The sequence below is a fragment of the Poecilia reticulata genome, chromosome 17 (genome assembly GCF_904066995.2).
Source record: "Poecilia reticulata chromosome 17, P_reticulata-male-v2, whole genome shotgun sequence".
Classification (NCBI taxonomy): Eukaryota; Metazoa; Chordata; class Actinopteri; order Cyprinodontiformes; family Poeciliidae; genus Poecilia; species Poecilia reticulata.
The window spans coordinates 9,367,014-9,385,099 of NC_088846.1; the positions used below are offsets into that span (position 1 = coordinate 9,367,014).

General features: G+C 42.6%; 2 protein-coding genes across 5 annotated transcripts in view; one reads left to right on the plus strand and one right to left on the minus strand.

The window, feature by feature from the left end:
- Positions 1–18,086, plus strand: part of trim110 (tripartite motif containing 110) — a 59,181-nt gene that overhangs the window by 33,981 nt on the left and 7,114 nt on the right. For 2 of the 4 annotated variants that reach the window (XM_081598484.1, XM_008432973.3), the window contains one exon: positions 16,864–17,382. In XM_081598484.1, coding sequence (XP_081454610.1) covers positions 16,894–17,382 — 489 coding nt within the window. In that variant the 5' untranslated portion in view covers positions 16,864–16,893. Of the gene's footprint in view, positions 1–15,012; positions 16,347–16,863; positions 17,383–18,086 lie in introns of those variants that run through there. The other 2 variants (XM_008432972.3, XM_008432971.3) reach the window with 2 other exon arrangements.
- On the minus strand, positions 484–12,329 carry sall2 (spalt-like transcription factor 2). Its single transcript, XM_008432968.3, has 3 exons — positions 11,924–12,329; positions 3,293–7,080; positions 484–2,135 (listed from the first exon to the last, which is right to left on the minus strand). The coding sequence occupies exons 2-3, from the start codon at positions 6,767–6,769 to the stop codon at positions 1,857–1,859; spliced, it is 3,756 nt and encodes a 1,251-aa protein (XP_008431190.1). The 5' UTR covers positions 6,770–7,080; positions 11,924–12,329; the 3' UTR covers positions 484–1,856.

The following is an 18,086-nucleotide window of genomic DNA, read 5'->3' on the forward strand; positions in this document are numbered from 1 at the left end:
GATTTTTATTAAAATATATAAAAAAAATTATTTTTAAAAACCTGCTCATCTCTATGTCTGCGTCCAAAATGATAATGGACAATGTGAGGGTGCCAAAGAGCCACATGCAGCTCTGGGGCCGCAGGTTGAGTATAAGAAGGCCAATATTAATGAGACGCTTCACTGAATAAAAGATTTCCTGTTATGCCGATTACCTAACTTTTTCTCTTTTTACTTACTTACCTTGATGACCAAGCAGTGTTAATATTTGGTCATACTTTTGGGGAATATATCTTTTTTTAAATTCAAACAAATGTGCATATAATGAGCTAATAAGACAAAACATCACTGTGACTCAAGCAAGCAGGGATGGTTTACGTATTATAGTGATAGCAACCGTTCATATAACCTCAGTATTTCCGATCCTTCGTTTAAGGAAAATATAATACATCAATCAACTCATTACAAGGATTTCTGTAGTGTTAAAAACCACTAACAAAGTAGTGCACTTTTTTTTCTTCCCAAAGTGAATATTTTTAATAAGGGGGGGGGTTACATAAAGCACAGCTAACAACAAACTGACATATATTTTAATATATATATACTTCTAAACATGTAGGTTTAGTAAGTTTAGTAGCTTTAAATGTGTTACAGATCTCACTCGTGGGTCGTACAGCAACAGTAACAATAACATTCCCCAAGCTGAAGGGCTAACATCACAGGACAGACCACGCCCGCGCCGGGCTCACAACAACAGCACATGTGCTTTTGTTTCAATAGGACCATACAGTAGAAAAAATAGACTAAAAAGACATGAACTAGTGCTCCCCTCCCCACAGGAAAATTAACATAAAATAGGAGCAAAACACTTCTTATTCCAATACAAATGCATTGTATTGTCTTTGTATACTCTTGTGAAGCAAATTCTTCATTTTGCTTCTTTTACCACTGCTGGGTGAGCTCCCCTTCACCAAATTGTATCAACATGAACTTCTTTTGTTTCTTCCTATTTCTATGTTGTACATGTGGAACTAATCTTAACCCGTGTAGTAACACCGCTTTATTTCTCTCGGTAGTTAGATATTTTTAACGAGATAAATCGCTCTTATGAAAACAACTGCATGTTGTTTTCATAAGATTTTGTATTACACAGTAGTTACATTGATTGGGTCAGTGATCTTGTTCGGACCTGTTGATTCTGAGACAGATGAGATGAGTAACGTCCTGCCGTTAAGATAAAACATTTACTGGAATCAAGTAAGCACATTTCCCTACAGCAGAGCATGAAGAAATGACAAGACAATTACGGAAAATTCAACACAGAAAGGTGGGCACAACCTGATGTATCACGGGTAAGAAACGTGTGGTAGGCCAAAAAAAGTTTGATAAAATGATGAGGAGGCAAAACAGAAAACAACACTTAAGCATTACCAAAACAGTTCATTTTGGTTATACTGAACCTTCTTTGGTGCCATATGGATGAGCCTTAACACATGGCACAACAGTCAAAGTGTTTCGAAAACAACATAAAAACGGGCAAACTTGCTTTTTTTGTGTACTTTTCAGTGACTCATCAAGATGCTAGAACAGGGTCTTCTTGTATGTTCATGATGAGTACTATGAATCACATCATTCAAGGCTTGGAGACAATTACTGCCAAACCCATTAATAATTGGACTACTGCCTCTTTTGTAGCACAAGACAGCCAAGATGGCTGGCTCACAAACTTCACATATGAACATATTACACTGATTATCAAACTGTCTGAAATGTGTTGTGGAAGCAATGCTTTGTGAAGGGCGACAGAGTTGTGCTTAAGGACAAACAATAAAACAAAATACCAAAAAGCATTTTCTAGCCAAACAGTCTGACTTAAGTTATGAATCTTTATCTGGCTCTTCCCCAGCTTCCTCTGAGGTTCCAGTATTCTTCTGTGCTGATTTATTTTCACCTTGACCCACTGTCTTCTGGTCATCAGCTGACTGAGTACTGGTGTTGAGGAAGGCTTGATACTGGTTCCAGAAGCCCCCTGAGCTCCTGGTGGCTGGAATGTTTAAGGACACAGAAGACGAAGGAATCTGGTCGGAGGAGGAGCGACTGCTCCTGGCCGGCGGACGTGATGGTTTGGCTGCACCCCCATGGTGCTTCATGTGTCCCTGGGAAGGAACATGGACAACATAGTTCTCACTCCAGTGAACTGTTTACTCTCTTTCCCCCCCCTTTCAAAAACAGAGGCTGGCTGACTGAAAGGCAGTAGGGAGGGAATGACGTAGGAGATAAATGAAGAGAGGTGGGGAAGACACAAGGGGTAAAGTGAATAAGGCAGGAATGAAATGCACAAGGAATAAAGGAGTAGATGAATAAATGCAGACGCAAGGAAAGGAGGTGGGGAAGGAAGTAAAGATGGGAACGACAAGTACGGAAGGAAAGGACACTGAATGAAATGTAAGGAAGGGAAGGAAGACAGGGCACAAGATATGTACACAAAGCTGAAGTAGTTTTAAACATTCCTCTTTCTGTGACTGGTATGTGCTTTTTATTTGTGTTTATTAAGGGATCCGTGTAATTATGTGAGAATGCCTGTTGATGGAGCCTGTGTCAAAGAAGAATTTCTGTCACCATTTGACACAGATAGTTTTTCTATTCTAAAAGAAAGAGCACAGTGGATTCAGAAAGACAGAAGAAAGAAAGAGAGCTAGGAAAGTAAGGCGGAAAGAAGGAGGAAAACCTGTAGACAAATGTCTAAAGGAAAAAACTCTGGAAATACGAGTATTTTAATGCTTTCAATGCCTGAAGTTTACATAAAACAGATTTCTTACTCTTCCTGACTATAGATTTCTTGTGACTGAAAAATCTCCAATATGACTAATAAATAACACCATTGTCAGATAATATAGAGTAGAATCTATTAAAGATTTCAATTACCATAAGACTTGGGGCCTTTTAGTTTATGGTGTGCTATACTTTAGTAGGATCTTCCTCAAACTTCACAATAAAAATGTAGCTTACATTGACATTTTTACTTGAATTTATTTCTATTGCTGACTTATACAGATATAGAACTGTTTTATGCTGAAAAACAGTTTCACAGCAACTGTGAAACTGTTGCTGTGCCTGCATTTGTGAAGCGGGTGTTTGATGAACTCTCAGTAGATGAAGTGGTGGTGTTTGACACAATCTCCAACATGGATGTTGGAGTAGAGGAGGAAAACCATAGAGTGCAGGAAAGTGAAGGGGACTTCTCTAGCTTTTATTACATCAAATTGTGTGTATAGATACACAATTTACACCAGAGAATTTTTTTTTTTTTTACCTTTAATCCACTGCGACTGGCATACTCTTTTCCACACTCAGCACAGCAGTAAGTTTTCTTTTCAGGACGGGACATCGGAGATGGGAGGGTTGGAGCAAGGCTGATGGGCACTGAAGCATCCAGAGCTTCGTTTGAAACCAGTCCACTCATTTTACTGGCGTCCGCCTGGTCTTCCCTCCCATATGAACCAAAGTGAAAGCTTTGGCCCGTCTCTCTGACAGATGTGGCTTGCTTGTGCAATCCCTCCCTTACTTCAGCAAATATGGGGTCTGCATTCTCCACCATGGGTGTCATTTTGAGGTCCTTCTCAGGCACAGTTACTTGCTCTTGTTTTGGTGGGGCATTCATAGGAGAATGGCCTTTGTCTTCCTCCATGGGTTCTGGTGATTGTGGCCTTGCGACGTCCGAGTGTGATCCCAAAGCTGCCTTTGTGCCAGCATCACAAACATCTTCAGTTGACAAAAGGTTAGAGGTTGAACTGGTGTAATCATAAGGAGCATCAGTAACGGGTGTGCTTTGTAAGTCCTCTGGGTTTGGTTTGGAATCAAGGAAAGCATCAATGTTAGGTGATTCTTTCATCTTTGTGGGGTCCATCATCATCGAAGGGGGTGACTCCGTAGTTTTGTTATCACTAAAGAGAAGTGGTGAGGGGTTAAATGTTGGAATTAACATGTCAATAGATTCCTGATGTTGGACTTTGTCATCTTCATTAGGAGGTGAAGCTGAGTCTGACTTTTGGGAGACCGTTAGTGGTGCACTGACACAAAGGACAGGAGGATCTTCAGAGCCGCGTGGTGGGCTTTGTGTGTTAGAGTCCATAGTAGGGTCAGGGCTAAGGTCAGCCGGGGGGATTTGATTTGGGCTGGAGGGTGGGGAATTACCAATATTTTTCTCAGCTGGTTTTTTGCTAGAAGAGACGGGAGCTGAACCGAGAGTTTGAGTTTGGAACTGTGAGTTCGGTTCTGGGCTCTTTACGGGGCTGGCATGAGGAGGTGTTTTGCTTGAAGGGAGGATTTGATCAGTGGACTGGGAAAGACGTGGCAAGGATCTGGGATTAGATTCAGATGAGATCTTCTGTTCAGAATCTTCTAAGCCATCTGGGGGCAACTGTCCACCAAGGTGCATGCGTATGTGGTGCTGAAGAACAAGAGCATTGGTAAACTTACGCTGGCACAACGGGCAAGAGTTTTGGACATTGGGTGGCCGGGCATGATGAGTAGCAAGATGTGACCGCAGGCTGCCTTTGGTAGAGAAGGAGCGGCCACATATCTTACATGGAAATGGACGTTCTCCCAGGTGTGTGGCCTGGTGCAGCCGCAGTGCTCGAGGACAACTCAACACCCGAAGGCACACCCCACACTGGTTGGTTGTCAAGTTATGGATTGAACCAGCGGCATTTGGTGATGGTAGCACACCACCCGTCATGGTATTTCCTTCATTGCCACTCATTCTAAGAGCAACAACCATCTCACGGGTGAATTGGGAAACCGATGTGGTGATGTTTGATGATGGAGATGCAACTACATTGGTCGTGGAGTTGCCTGCATTTGTGAAGCGGGTGTTTGATGAATTCCCAGTAGATGAAGTGGTGGTGCTTGACAAAATCTCCAACATAGATGTTGGAGTAGAGGAGGAAAACCATGGAGTGCAGGAAAGTGAAGGAGACTTCTCTAGCTTCTCGACTAGCCTCTGCAATTTAGAGGTTTCAGATGTGGGAGTAGCAGTCGCTATGGATGTGGGCAGAAAGGACTGAATGGTGGTAGTGGGTGAACTGGGATTTTTGGGAAGGGAGGAAATGGGAAAAGAAAGCTGGGAATGACTGGAAGAGGCATGTGGTTGGGATCCTGCAATAGAAGGTAGCTGGGTGCGTAGTAAGCTCAGTGACGGATGGCTGTAGAGGGATGAGTGGGCAGCTTGGGTAGATGAAGAAGTTGAAACAGGTGAGAAAAGGAGCTTTGGTAGGTGAGCTAGTTGGGAATAAGCAGCAGGAGATAGCAGAGGTGCGTAAGGTGGAGTGTTTTCATCAAAGCGCTGCTGTTTGACACCTTTGAATAGCCCAGCTATGGTAGATGATGAAGACAGTGAAGGGTTTGAGAGAAGGGAGGTCGCCAAAGAAGAAGTGGAGGATGAAGAGGTTGGGATAGAGGAAGCACTAGCAGCAGCAGCCCTATTAAGCTGCAGGAGAGAATGTGAAATCAAAGCCAGGTCCACACTAGGCGGTAGGGGCAAAGTGGATGGAGCTGACTCACCCGAGGTCCCCATAGAAATGCCACTACTGTTACCACTGATTGTCAAGTTGTCTCCACATGTTTCATCCTCCGCCCTACTTTTTCGCTTTTTTTGTGCTATATTCATCCCGCTGGTACTCCCAGAACTATCAGTGATTTGTCCAATGTCTGATCCCCCACTGGCTCCTAAGGCTAACCCAAATAAAGATGGTGGCAGGAGTGAAAGTGAAAGCTCTGGATTTTGTTCGCGGTGACGAAGGAAGTGCACCTTCAGATTGCCTCGTGTTGTGAAACGACTGAAGCACACGGGACACTGATAGGGCCGTTCTCCTGTGTGTGAGCGGAGATGTATCTGAAGAGCAGAATCACTGCTGAAAACTTTTCCACAAAAGCGACATACATGCTGGAGTCGGCCAGCAGCGTTGGAACTTGATGCGGATGAGTCACTGCCTACAGAGGCGGCTTGCAACTGTGAGTTTGGGTTTATAGACTGAGGTGTGGTAAGGGATGAGCTTAAAAAGGACAAATCACTCTGCCCACCTGCTGATGTAGTATTGGAAGATTTCTCATGTAGGTAGCGATTGGGTAGCGCCAAGGATAGAGCTAAAGCATAGGTGGAAGAAGGCACAGAGGCACCTGCAGAGGAAGTTGTGAATGAAGAAGAGCATTGGGAGGTTTCCCATGACTGACCAGTCTTTCCTGTTCCTTCAAACTGTGATTTATGAGGTTGCAAGATCTGAGACAATGACGTGCTTGGCTGTGTGGTTTTGTTGGCTGTTTGAGAGGGGTGCAGGGAAGAGAAACATGACAAGAGAGGAGCCAAAGAAGTAGTGGGTTGAGGTGCCGCTTGCTGGGTTATGGAGCCGGATGTATTTTTGTTACCTTCCAGACAGAGTTGAGGCAAAGGGGGGAGGATATGCTGGGATGGTGTATCTATGGTGTAGGAGTCCCCACCCAGGCGTAACACCTGTCTACAGATCTCCTCAGTGATCTGCATCTGGTGGATCTGCCGTTGCTGCAGCACCCGGAGCTCCTCTAGGATCAGAGCGATGCTCAGCTGGGTCCTTACGGGTGTTGCTGACGCAGACGTTAATCCTGGGCTTGGGGTGGGAGTTACAGGACTTGGAGGACCCTCAGGTACCCGACTGGGGCTTCCAGGGTGTGGCGGAGGGCCTAGTGAGGCTGAGGATGATGAGGAGGAAGAGGAGGTTGTGGTTGTGGCTGACAGGCCCAACTTGGGAGAGGCCATGTGTACACTCTGGGAACAGTGGCCAAGTAGCACTAGAGAATCAGGATTCAGGCAGAGTCAAAGGGAAGGTCGATATTTGGTGATAGAAAGATGTGTATGGAAAGTAATAGAAAGGAGTGTTTGGTGAATCTTTGAATGGCTGTCTTGGCAACGAGGGTGTTGATGGAGCCCGTGTGGGTAGCGGGGGATCTGAGTGTCTTTAAAAGATGCACAAATAGCAAGGGGCAGATGGGAGTTTTGAGAAGATGGGGAGCATAAGAGAGAATCCGTGATGATTATAAAGGAAATTTACTTCACTGGCAGGTTGTGATCTGGAGAGGGTTAGAAAAAAAAATCTAAATTTAGGAAAGGGAAGCAAGTTTTAAGCAAAAAATACATTTGTAATAAATCAATAAGGTTTACCTTCAGGCTTTATTTCCACCAGCTTAAAATCTACCTTTTTCCCAATCAGTTTTTTTTTTCCTTTATCAAAGGCTGCCTCTTTAAACCCATCTACACTCACAAAAGCAAACATTATGCAGGCTGAGCACAAACCTGCACACAAAAACACACAGCTGTGCCCTTCCATTAAGGAGCCTACTTTGTTTCCAGGGCAACACACAGAGAAAAACAACAGACTTTAATACCACTAGACATCCTGCCCCATTAAAACATGAAGTTGTAATGCATTCTTTCATTCATCCCTGTCTCTTTCCTGGCCTTCAATTCTTTAAGAGCCCTGGTAGTCCAGTGCTGTGCTAAGGGTGAAGTCCCGGCTGAATACTGAATGATGCACAGCAGACGTGACCTAAAACACTCTGTAGTCGCTTTCCTGATATTGTTCCAAGGCAAGCAGAAAAAGCAGGGTTGTATGCACTCCTTTAAGCTAATTAAAAGAATATAGTTTAAGATGCAGTGTGGACTCCATCTTTGGAACTAAAGTGGACAATCAGACAATGAAGTGAACAAGTATGTAAATAAGAACAAAGCAGAATGCGTAGTGAGCCAAACAGAACGAGGGAGGCATTGCTAAAATCATGTCAAAGTCAGTGACTTTCTGTGCTTGCAGTTCGGCTATAAACATGACCGTTATAGCTTACAACGTATTCAGTTTCCTCAAACCTTTTCATGCATTTTCACAGTGACTTTTTGCCCATACATCTTTGCAAAATAGCTCAAGCTCAGTCACAGATTCTCATATGAATTGAGGTCTGCAGTTTGGGCTATTTTATACATATATTTCTAATCTATTTCACTGTGACTGGTGGTATTTTGGGGTCTTTTACATTCTCTGCAGGGTTTATTTTGCAGGATTGTGCAGTATTTAGCTCCACTCATCGTCCATTCAACTCTTATTGGTTTCCTTATAACTGAAAAAAAAAGCCACCAATGGATTTTATTTATGGGTATTAATTTGAAGGAAAGGCTGAACACCTTTTCACATCACTTTTTATATTATATTACTTTCCACAAAACAATTATGCACTATTTTGTATTAATCTGTGACATTAAATCTCAATAGAACGCAAGGACGTTTGTGGTTGAAACATAACAAATTGGGAATACCTTGTGTTAAATGAAGAAGGCAAAACCACAGAGTCATTAATCAAACTGAGATATATCACGATTTGAAGAAACCGGACTTACTATTCGACCATATTGGTGGGATTGTAGTTAGGAGGAAAAGAAACCCATACTAAAGAGGTGGTTTCTCTGAACAAGTGTCCCTTTTGTCAAAACTCCTGGCTGGCCCTCCTTCTCTTTCTGCACACACACACACACAGATGCACTCACTTGTTCATCCACTGCTTTGCATTCAAAAAGAGAGCAAACTCCAGGTCCTTTGAGACGAGGGTTCCATGTCTCCCTTTAGTGAAACCTTTATACACTGGAGCTCAACTTCATTCCTTTATGGCCTTAGTAAGGGATTCCAATTATTGAAATGAAACTTCCTTGCCATGATGATCTTTTTGTGTGTTAGACTGATGGATTTGGCAAAAGCCGTATAAGAGCTGCAGCTTGTAGTGATGGGTCGTGCTCAAAAGCATTGAGACGAGCTTTTGCAGTAGAACAAATTCATAGGATTGGGTAAGTGTAAGGCTTCACATAAAAACAATGATTTATTAACATGCAAAACATTCATATTTACCAATTGAAGCTAAAATATGAGGAAACAGATGATAATAAAATCAGAGCCATGTGTCAATAGCACTCAGCTCTCTGGACAGAGCTGCACTGCCCCGTCCCTACAGCTTTGCAGATGCTCTAGTGTTCATGCCATCACAATTTGGCCCCTTTCAAACTATCTCAGATCTTCACGCTTGGCCATTTTTCTTGTCTCTAAAACATCAACTTTGAGGACATAATATTCACTTGTCAAATGCTGTCACGATTAGTGGTAGTTGAGCGGTGAGGCAGGCGCAGTAGACCCAGGTTATGGAGACTAAAAGGAAATTTAATGATGAACAATGCAGAAATCCAGGCAGCCACAGAGTGAGCAGAGCTAGTAGCTAATCTGTGGTAGCAACTGGTAATCAAACAAACTGACAGCAGACTTGACACTAGACAAGAACCCGACAAAGAACACAGCTTAACACAGGTGGGATTAAATACATGGAGGGTAATCAGGGAAATGAGACACAGCTGGGAACAATCAAGGGGGAGACAGGACAACACGGAGAATCAATAGACACAGAGACCTAAATGAATACACAAAAAAAACAAATCCTTACAAATGCATCCCACACACAAAGACAGGCCTGCTCTTTTTAAGGCCATTGAGTCACATCTGGCTTAGATGGGCCTGCCTGGCATTTAGTCAATGGAAAATCTGACACTTAAAATCCACAAACTGGTAATTTTGCAATCTGATTATGCTGCTTTTAATTTGAAGCTTTCATTTGTGTGTTTTGATGCAATTAGCTCAAGGACTTCGCAATGCATCACAATCTTAACAGTGCGTTATTCGTATTGTAAAGGACAATTTGGAATGCAATGTTTGTTGGGTGATATTTGCAGTATGAATACACACTTTGCATACCTACTGAATGGAATCACCATGCAGTAGAAACCCACACAGATGAAAGCCAAATAATCATTTCACAGTCTTTCTTCCATATGTGGCACATCTCTTACTCCTAAAAATGTATTTACTCAAGTCGAAGGTATGCCTGTCGCAATATTGCATGATAAATTAATTGCAATAATTTCCTTTTGTCTGAAATGTAAATTTCCATTTCATGCAAAAATCTGTGAATCTGATTGAAAGTCTTCAGTCTGGTGGGGCAGCTGGTCTCAACAAGTTCCTTTTCTGAAGGACAATTTTGTTTACAGGACTTCATCATTTGTTTTATTTGTAGTTTCTCTTATTTATTTTTAATTTTTTTAATTTTGGATATTTAAAATGTCTTCCAGTTCCAAAATTAAATGTTCATTAGAAAGTAACATTTATTGATCTTTGAGAATCTTCTTGCGTTATTATGCCACTACCATTATATTATTTGAAAATCATCTCAAAACAACAATATTATCGTTTATCACAATAATTCTGGGACAATTTATCATCCAGCAAAATTTGTTATCGTGACAGGCCTAAAGATGTTTTGTTTGTGGAGATAAACTGCTGTTCTTGAGTATTATCCTTTGAACAAACATGATCAGACTAAGTACTCCATTTAGTAATATATAAAAAGCTGAACATGTTGTTTCTGTTCTGAAACACGGTTTTGTTCTGAACATGTTGTTTCTACTGACATGGACCTTTGGAACAAATTAATCTCCCACCCCTGTAGTAACGGGATAAGAAAGAGACAATCTGTGTTATTTACCTCTCTTAATGTTGTGTCCGTTTTGTGAAAAAGTTTCAGAGAAATCCAGTCAGATCAGTGTGAAGTTCAAAATGGCAAATTATGAGGTCCCTTTTAATGCCCTCTCTAGCCCCGCAAAAAAACTGAGTTACATTTTTTGACCCAATATTTGGGTTGAAGCTACCAAACCTCTCTCCTAACAATATAAACCCAAGCATTCCTCAGAGGGCATTATCTTCAAATTCATCTTTTCAAATTGTAGGAAGGTCGCACTCATTTAATTTAAAGTCCAATCAAAATTCCCGCGGTAATCTGTCTCCAATGGGATTCAAAGTTAGGCCTCTTTGTGATCGGAGCAGCTGAACTGGGGAGGAATGTGCAACAATGGCGTTAGGGGAGCACAGCTGAGTGCACATCACCCTCTCACACAGACTCTCCAACACATAATGTCGCTGACTGGAGGCACAATGCTCCCTTTTCTTACCCTCAATCAGACTGTTTATCACGTGGGGTGAAGGTGAAAGGTAGCGGTGGAAAATGGACAACCAGAAAGAGCAAGAAGAAGAAGAAGAAAAAAACATTTAAATGCATGCCCCCCCTCCTCCCCACCCTACCTTCTGTTGAAGCCCCACCTCCCGCATCCCTCCACTCCTTTCTGTCTCTCTGAAGGCTTGGGTGGAATAATAAAACGCACAACTGTTGTGATGTAAGGTTTGAATGAATCGCACACATGCGACGTGTTAAAAATGCGTTTCAGCGTGTCGCATTTAATCTTTTAGTTCCAGGGGGAAACTACAGTTAACAGTGAGACACATAGATGTAGTTTAGTTTATAATGTTTTTTTTTTTTTTTTGGGGGGGGGAGGTCTTAAATCTGCTTCCTATTCCGAGAAAAAGATGAATAATTTACAAAAAAAAAAAGACATTACGATACACTACAGCTGCATGTCACGGTTACATTTGTGAATTAATGCAGTCAACTGATATAATAGACAAGCTGTAAAAATATTTACAAGAGTAGATTTAATCGTATTTTAGGCACAAAAGGCTTCGATAGTACTCGGTGCCTCTTTTTCCCCGTTTCTACCCGCTGGTTGGGCGTTTTTTTCCTCCCCCCCCTTTTTTTTTCTTGCCACCGACGTTTGGAAATCAGCGTCAATAACACTGTGAAAGATGCGCGCTCCCGCTACTGTACGGCGACCTGTTGCACGCCAGGCGCGCTCCCCCACCCATCATAACAAGTTATGATTCATAAAATGTTATGACTCCTCCGGAAAAGAAAAAAAAGACGCTGTCCCGGATGTGCATTTCCACCGCTAACCGCTTGTCTCTGCCTCAATCCTCTTAAATATAACAGAAATATCACTTACCGCGTTGGAAGCGATGATTTTTGTATTGTTTGCTTTTTTTCTTAAAGCCCCCTCTTTTGGCACCGATGTTGTGGAATGACAGGAGTGGTGGAGAGCAGGAAGGGAGGGAGGGAAGAAACGCTCCGGAGCTCCGGGGTTTTGATCGGCTCCGTCTTTCAGCCGGGACACTTGCGCAGCATTTCCCTGTTCAGTCCCGGGGATGCGCAGTCGGACAGCTGCATTTTTTTCCCTCCCTCCCTTCAATTATTTATGCCTGTCGTAAATTGCATTTAACTCTCAAAACAAAGGGTTATGTTCTGCCAGGATGTGTCTTCGGGATGAGGAATAAACGGGGGGTGAATATATCTGGAGAGAACATTGAAGTGGGGGGGAGGATTGATTTTGTTGGCGCTGCTCTTCCTCCTCTCTTTGTATTTGTCGGGGGGCCTGTTCTTGTCCGGCCTGCCTGTCTGCATTCGCTGCGGTACTCTGTCCGTCAGTCCGGTTATCCCGGCCTGCTGTCTGGTATAATTAACGACCCTGTCTTCCACGTAGAGAAGCACCGACCAGCTTACCAGCTCCACTAGCTCACAGTCGAAGTAAATAGCCAACATATTTTGAGCAAATTTGCTTCGCAGACCTCCATTACCCTCTTCTGACTCACATACACAATTCACATGTCGCATATCTAATGTTTAGTCAACAATTTGAAGCCAAAGTGGGTTCAAACACATAAGCTTTTAATGTATTTTAATGGAATTTCAATTGATAGACCAACACAAAACAGTGTATTAATATCAACTGAGTGAAGTCACCTGCTGCACCTTCTTCAAATTAAGCCAAATTTTGTCTGTGCTACATTTGTGCAGTAGATTTTTTTTCGTTGGTGCCACTATGACATCAATGATAATTGTTTCCAGAGGTCATCAAAGGTCAACTAGCTGCACCACATTTACAAAATGCAGCAAATTTGATTACTAACTCTGCTGCAAATATTTCAAACACACCAATCAATGTATGTAGATTGTGTTTGATTGTTTTAGTCACCTCTGGAAAATGTCTTGTGGAAAAAAATAAAAATCACACTTGGAGGGGGAAAAATGCATTTTTTTATTTACTTTTTGTTGCTGTAAGCTATTGCATCTCTCCTTTTAAAATGTTAATGAAATGTTGTACAACATGTTGTAAAAACAATGTTGTAGAATTTAAAAAAAAAAGAAAGATGGATGGTGCTAAATGCAGAGCAGTCATGGAAACAAATCTGATAAGGGTGATTAAATTTAAGGGCACGCCACACTTTTCAGATCTTTACCTATAGACAAAAAAATGAAGCACTTTTTCTTTTCTCTCCTTAAAAAAACAGTAGAAAAACATCAGCCGTTTTCATTCTTTACTTAGTTTATGAATGATACTATTAGCATCTCATGACGTATAGGTGTAACCAGTAGCTCGTTATATCCACTAGGTTGCGCTGTGGGACAAGCATTACAGACCTGTTGCAAAGAGCTGGATTACAGCTTCAAAAACACAGACCCACAAATTTTAACTCATCACAAATTCTTTAACGTTTCCAATATATAGAATTGAGTAGATCCTAGCTGGGTGTTAAGACTGGATAAATGAAAACTCAGACAAATAGTAGCACATGAAATGTTAAACTACCTCATTAATTATTCAAATGCACAAGCAGTACATGATAAATTACGTCTATCTTTGCTGATCCAACAGGAATTAAGAAAGTACGCAACTGCAATGTGGACAAAAAGTGTGAGCACTTCTGCAAAAATGAGAAGTTCTGTCAGTTTCCGATCGGGAACATCCATGTGAAGAAGTGACAACAAATCTGCAATTGCCCCCCGCAAAACAAAAAAATAATGATTGTTGGAGGAAATATATCTAGGAAGTAATTTTGCTCACAATTTCTCATGAAAGGTAGCATTCGTTGGTATGGTATTGGCCAGAGAGACACCGAACTTCCATAAACAAGCTGAGAAGCCCAAAAATAAACAAACAGCACAGCTTGACTTCTGTTTGCAAAGCTGCATCTGAACAAACCACAAGATGAGAAAATGGAAACACATATAAGCTAACATATAGAGAGAGCTTCCTCAGAGAGAATTGGACAGGGTTGTGTGATTAGGAATGTTTTCTCCTCGTTATATCGTGAAAACTTGGTTTGCTCTGGTAATCAAGAGCCATTTTTTTCCACCACTAAGTGTCATATTGGAGTTGATCTTACGAACCCACATGCAAGAACACGACCAGAAGAGACGAAAATAAAACAATAATTATTTATTGAAGTCAGGGGAAGGGTGGAGAATACTGGGATGAAGGACCAGGTCTTCTACTGCCGATGAGAGACACAACGTTAGGCACTGCGTGGAAGATGGTGTCCGGAATTCAACAGAGAGAGGGCTTACTTGAGGAAGATGGGTTATCGGCTGGTCAGTGTTAGTTTAGAGCTCGTTGGAGAGCGGACAGTGATGGCGGCGTAGGTTTCTGGTTCCTGTACTTTCTTTTCTCCGGTGAGGTTCGGACGTGGGTCTCCTGACCCGGCACGCTCCGAAGGGGATTCCACCGGAGAAGGATCCACGAAGAGGGAAAGATGAACACACGAGGGGTGGCGTCTAACCGGTAACACCGGTAGCGTCGGGGAGAGACACAGGAGGTAGGTGATCCACAGCGGGGAGACAGACTCACACAACCCGGGGAAACTGGTCTCTGGGAACGACGGGGAGACAACTGGATATCTGACGAGGAAGACAACAAAGAGTTAGCGAACAGCGAGGAATCACAGAGGGCCTATCTCTGGAGCGTTCAGTACCGAGGTGAGCAAACACTCAGGCGGTGAGAAGGAGTGACGCTGCTGCTTATATCCAGGGCTCATTCCCTGTAAACAAGCTGCCGGTGTGCGCACAGGTAGAACCCCGCCGCTTTCCAGGGGTGGCACATGGGTGACATCTCGTGGATGTCCGAGGGATAGCGGCTCAGAGACCAGTGGTAAAAAAAAAAAAAAAAAAAAAAAAAAAAAAAAAAAAAAACAACAACAACTAAAGGAAATAAACCAGGACACAAAAGGGGAAAAAACACAGACCCTGACACTAAGTCTCTCAGATTCAGCCTTTCTTGCTTTACGGAACTCTTTTCCAGCCTTGGGAGTTTGAGAGCCGTTCTTTTTTTGCACCTTTAAACATCTAACTTATTAAACTCAGCCTTGACTGAGTTTGCACTTTTTATTATAAAAGAACTGTGTGAAGGACATTTTTTAACAAGCCTAAATAATGCCTGTGCAATTATTTTCTCAAAGCAGAGAAAGGTTCTTATAATAGCATGGAGCTTTTTCGGTACAAATGGATTGAATGTATGATGAACCTTGAGAAGGGAGGTTTTTTAAGTGTGACATGTAAAAAAAAAGTTTATATCCTGCCTTTATCTTTTTATGTCATTTTACATTATTACGGCAATCCTCAATCTTTTGACTGAGCAGAGATGTAAATGACAAGCACAACATTGCACAAAGCCAGGAAATCCAAGAAAATATGCACGGTTTTCACAACAAGAGTTGTGTGCATTTCTATTTAGCCTCTCTGAAACATGCAGAAACACCTTTTGATGCATTTACAACTGCTTTCTTACAGATTTCTTGATTTTCCATGATCTCAAAAGGAAACAGTGTGTTTGACTTAAAGTATGCCTCCTTTTCACTTCAATATCATCAAGTCTTGGAATGATCTTTTAGGTTTTTGTGCTAATTGTTAAAAAGGTACGAACATCTTAGTGTGTTTGATTTTGAAGTAGGCAATGAAAAATCGACAATTTTTTTTGGTATTCCGCAAATGCTACGTGTCTCACCTTCTAGTGAGACACATAGCACTCACTAGAAGGTGAAAGTCCTTCCAGTCTCAAGTCTGCAGTCTAAAAATAGCAGGACAAACTTTTATTTAGCTCCACTGCTTTATGTTCCTCCATCACATTAAAATACATTAAGGTCTGGAGCTGTGACGTAAAAAAAAAAAAAGAAAAAGCCTTAAAACGCTAGGAATGCTTTTGCACTGTATAACCAGAATTAATTGAAATCAGGGAGAAAAACTCTTCCACAAACAGCAAATCTGTTTGTCTTTAACCTTACCTAGTGACAACCCTTCACCTCCTCCCGTCTCAGGGTCAGGTGACCTCTCCGTCTGCCTTGAATCAGTTGGGATTAGTCAACATACCAGCTGCCTTCGGCTGATGGCAGTAGTCCAGTAACACCAGCAAGTAAGGAGAGTGTTTTATTGTTTCCTTTTGATTCTCTTATTTATAATTAAGAAGCCCATATGGGGATATGGGAGTTAAAACAAAAGACAATCTATAGGAAGCGAGTAGAAAAAATCAGGACGAGGTGTCGAGGATGATCTCCTGATCTTTCCACCGCAGCAGCTTAATGACTTAATGTTCATTTGAGGTTAGTGTTTTACTCATTTCACGCTTGCTTAGATTAAAAAAAAAAAAAAAACAGTTTCGGTTTTGTCTCCATCTGCTGTTGTATGTTTGTTTTTCACTGACTTCTTTGGTACATTGGTGGTCTTGTAATGCCAAGTTAAGGATGTCCGTTCACAAGTAAGAGCAGATTTGTGTTTAAGTTTACATCATTTTATCTTTCTGTTATTGTGTCATCCTTCCATCTGTTTTTATGGTGATTTGGTTTATTTACTGTTCGGTGATCTAATCTTAGAGCGGAGTAGGCAAAATCCCAGTAGACAGGATTACTGGTTTGAGTGAACAGTTGGCACTAATCAAAGGCTTCCCTCTTGTCCCTCTAATGCTGTTACATGAAGCACGGACATGTAACCGGTGCAGATAGTTCTTTATTTGAGCCTCAAAGAGAAACACTGTTTTTAATTTAATTTTCTGCTTCACTGATTGTCTTCCAAGTCACTTGTGTGCTCTGCTCTGTTTCGGGCCTATCTTTTACCTCGTAGCCCCCATTAGGCATCACCTTCTGAGCTTCCATGGCGTCTTTGGACGAAGAGCTCACCTGCTCCGTTTGCCGAGACAGCTTCAGCCAGGCCCACCCTCTACCTTGCGGCCACAGCTTCTGCCCCGCCTGCATCCGTGAGGCCTGGAGCGCTCAGGGGGATGGAAAGGGTCGCTTCACCTGCCCCCAGTGTCAGGAGGAGCACGGCGAAGTCCTGTGCGACTGCTGCCCTCTGCAGGCGGAGGACAGTCGGCCCCCGATGGCCGTAAAGACCTGCTTGAGGTGCGAGGTGTCGCTCTGTGCCGACCACCTTCGGCCCCATCTGGAGAGGCCGGCGTTCAGCTCCCACCTGCTGGTGGAGCCGCTGGGGGACCTGTCCCAGCGAAGGTGTCCGGCACACGCGGAGGTCTTCCGCTACTACTGCGTGGACGAGCGGGTGTACGTCTGCGGGGACTGCCTGCTGGAGGGGGCGCACGCGCTGCACAAGGTGAAGCCGCTGAGGCAGGTGGAGGAGGACCTGAAGGTGAGCTGGGTGACAGGGCAGTGTTACGTGTTTTATCTTTCTTTCAAGGTTATTCCCGGTGTTCTAGTGGCCTTTATTTGAGAGTGGCCAGTCAGGAAAGTTGGTTATGAAAAAAAAAAAGTTTACACAACACTGCCCCTGTGTGAGGGTGATATGTATCTTTTTATTGCAGAATCCAATAATTATGTCACCTTCAGTTATAAAAATGTTGTATATATCAAACATAATAGGAGGGTCACAAATTGGATCCCTCGAGGGCGGATGTTCAGCAACGTCTCTCCTCTTCAGCCCTGCTCCAATATTAGCTCTGTACAGCTTAACCTCACACTAGAAAGGGAGGTTCACCATTTAATTCCAGTGTGTAGGCCAAAAGGACATATCTAAAAGTTGCATAAGTCTCTCCCTCCAGTGCAGCTGGAGACTGCTGACTTAAAAGAAATTCGATGCAACTTGATGCCTTGAAATTGGGCCTCTGTCTCTTTAAGAAGTTCCTGCTGTTTTCAGCGCTCCCAGCAAGTCATCACTTCAACTCTTACAAACATTAGTCAGTGCACTGGACTGAGAAATGGTTCATATAATGAGCTCAGCGGATGCGCAGCATCCACCAGGGGTTTGCTAATTGCTTCTGGCTAGTCTGAAGGAGCTCAGTGGTGGAGCGGCTCTGTAATGCAGAAGCTCGGCTTGGAAAATGCAGCAACGCATGG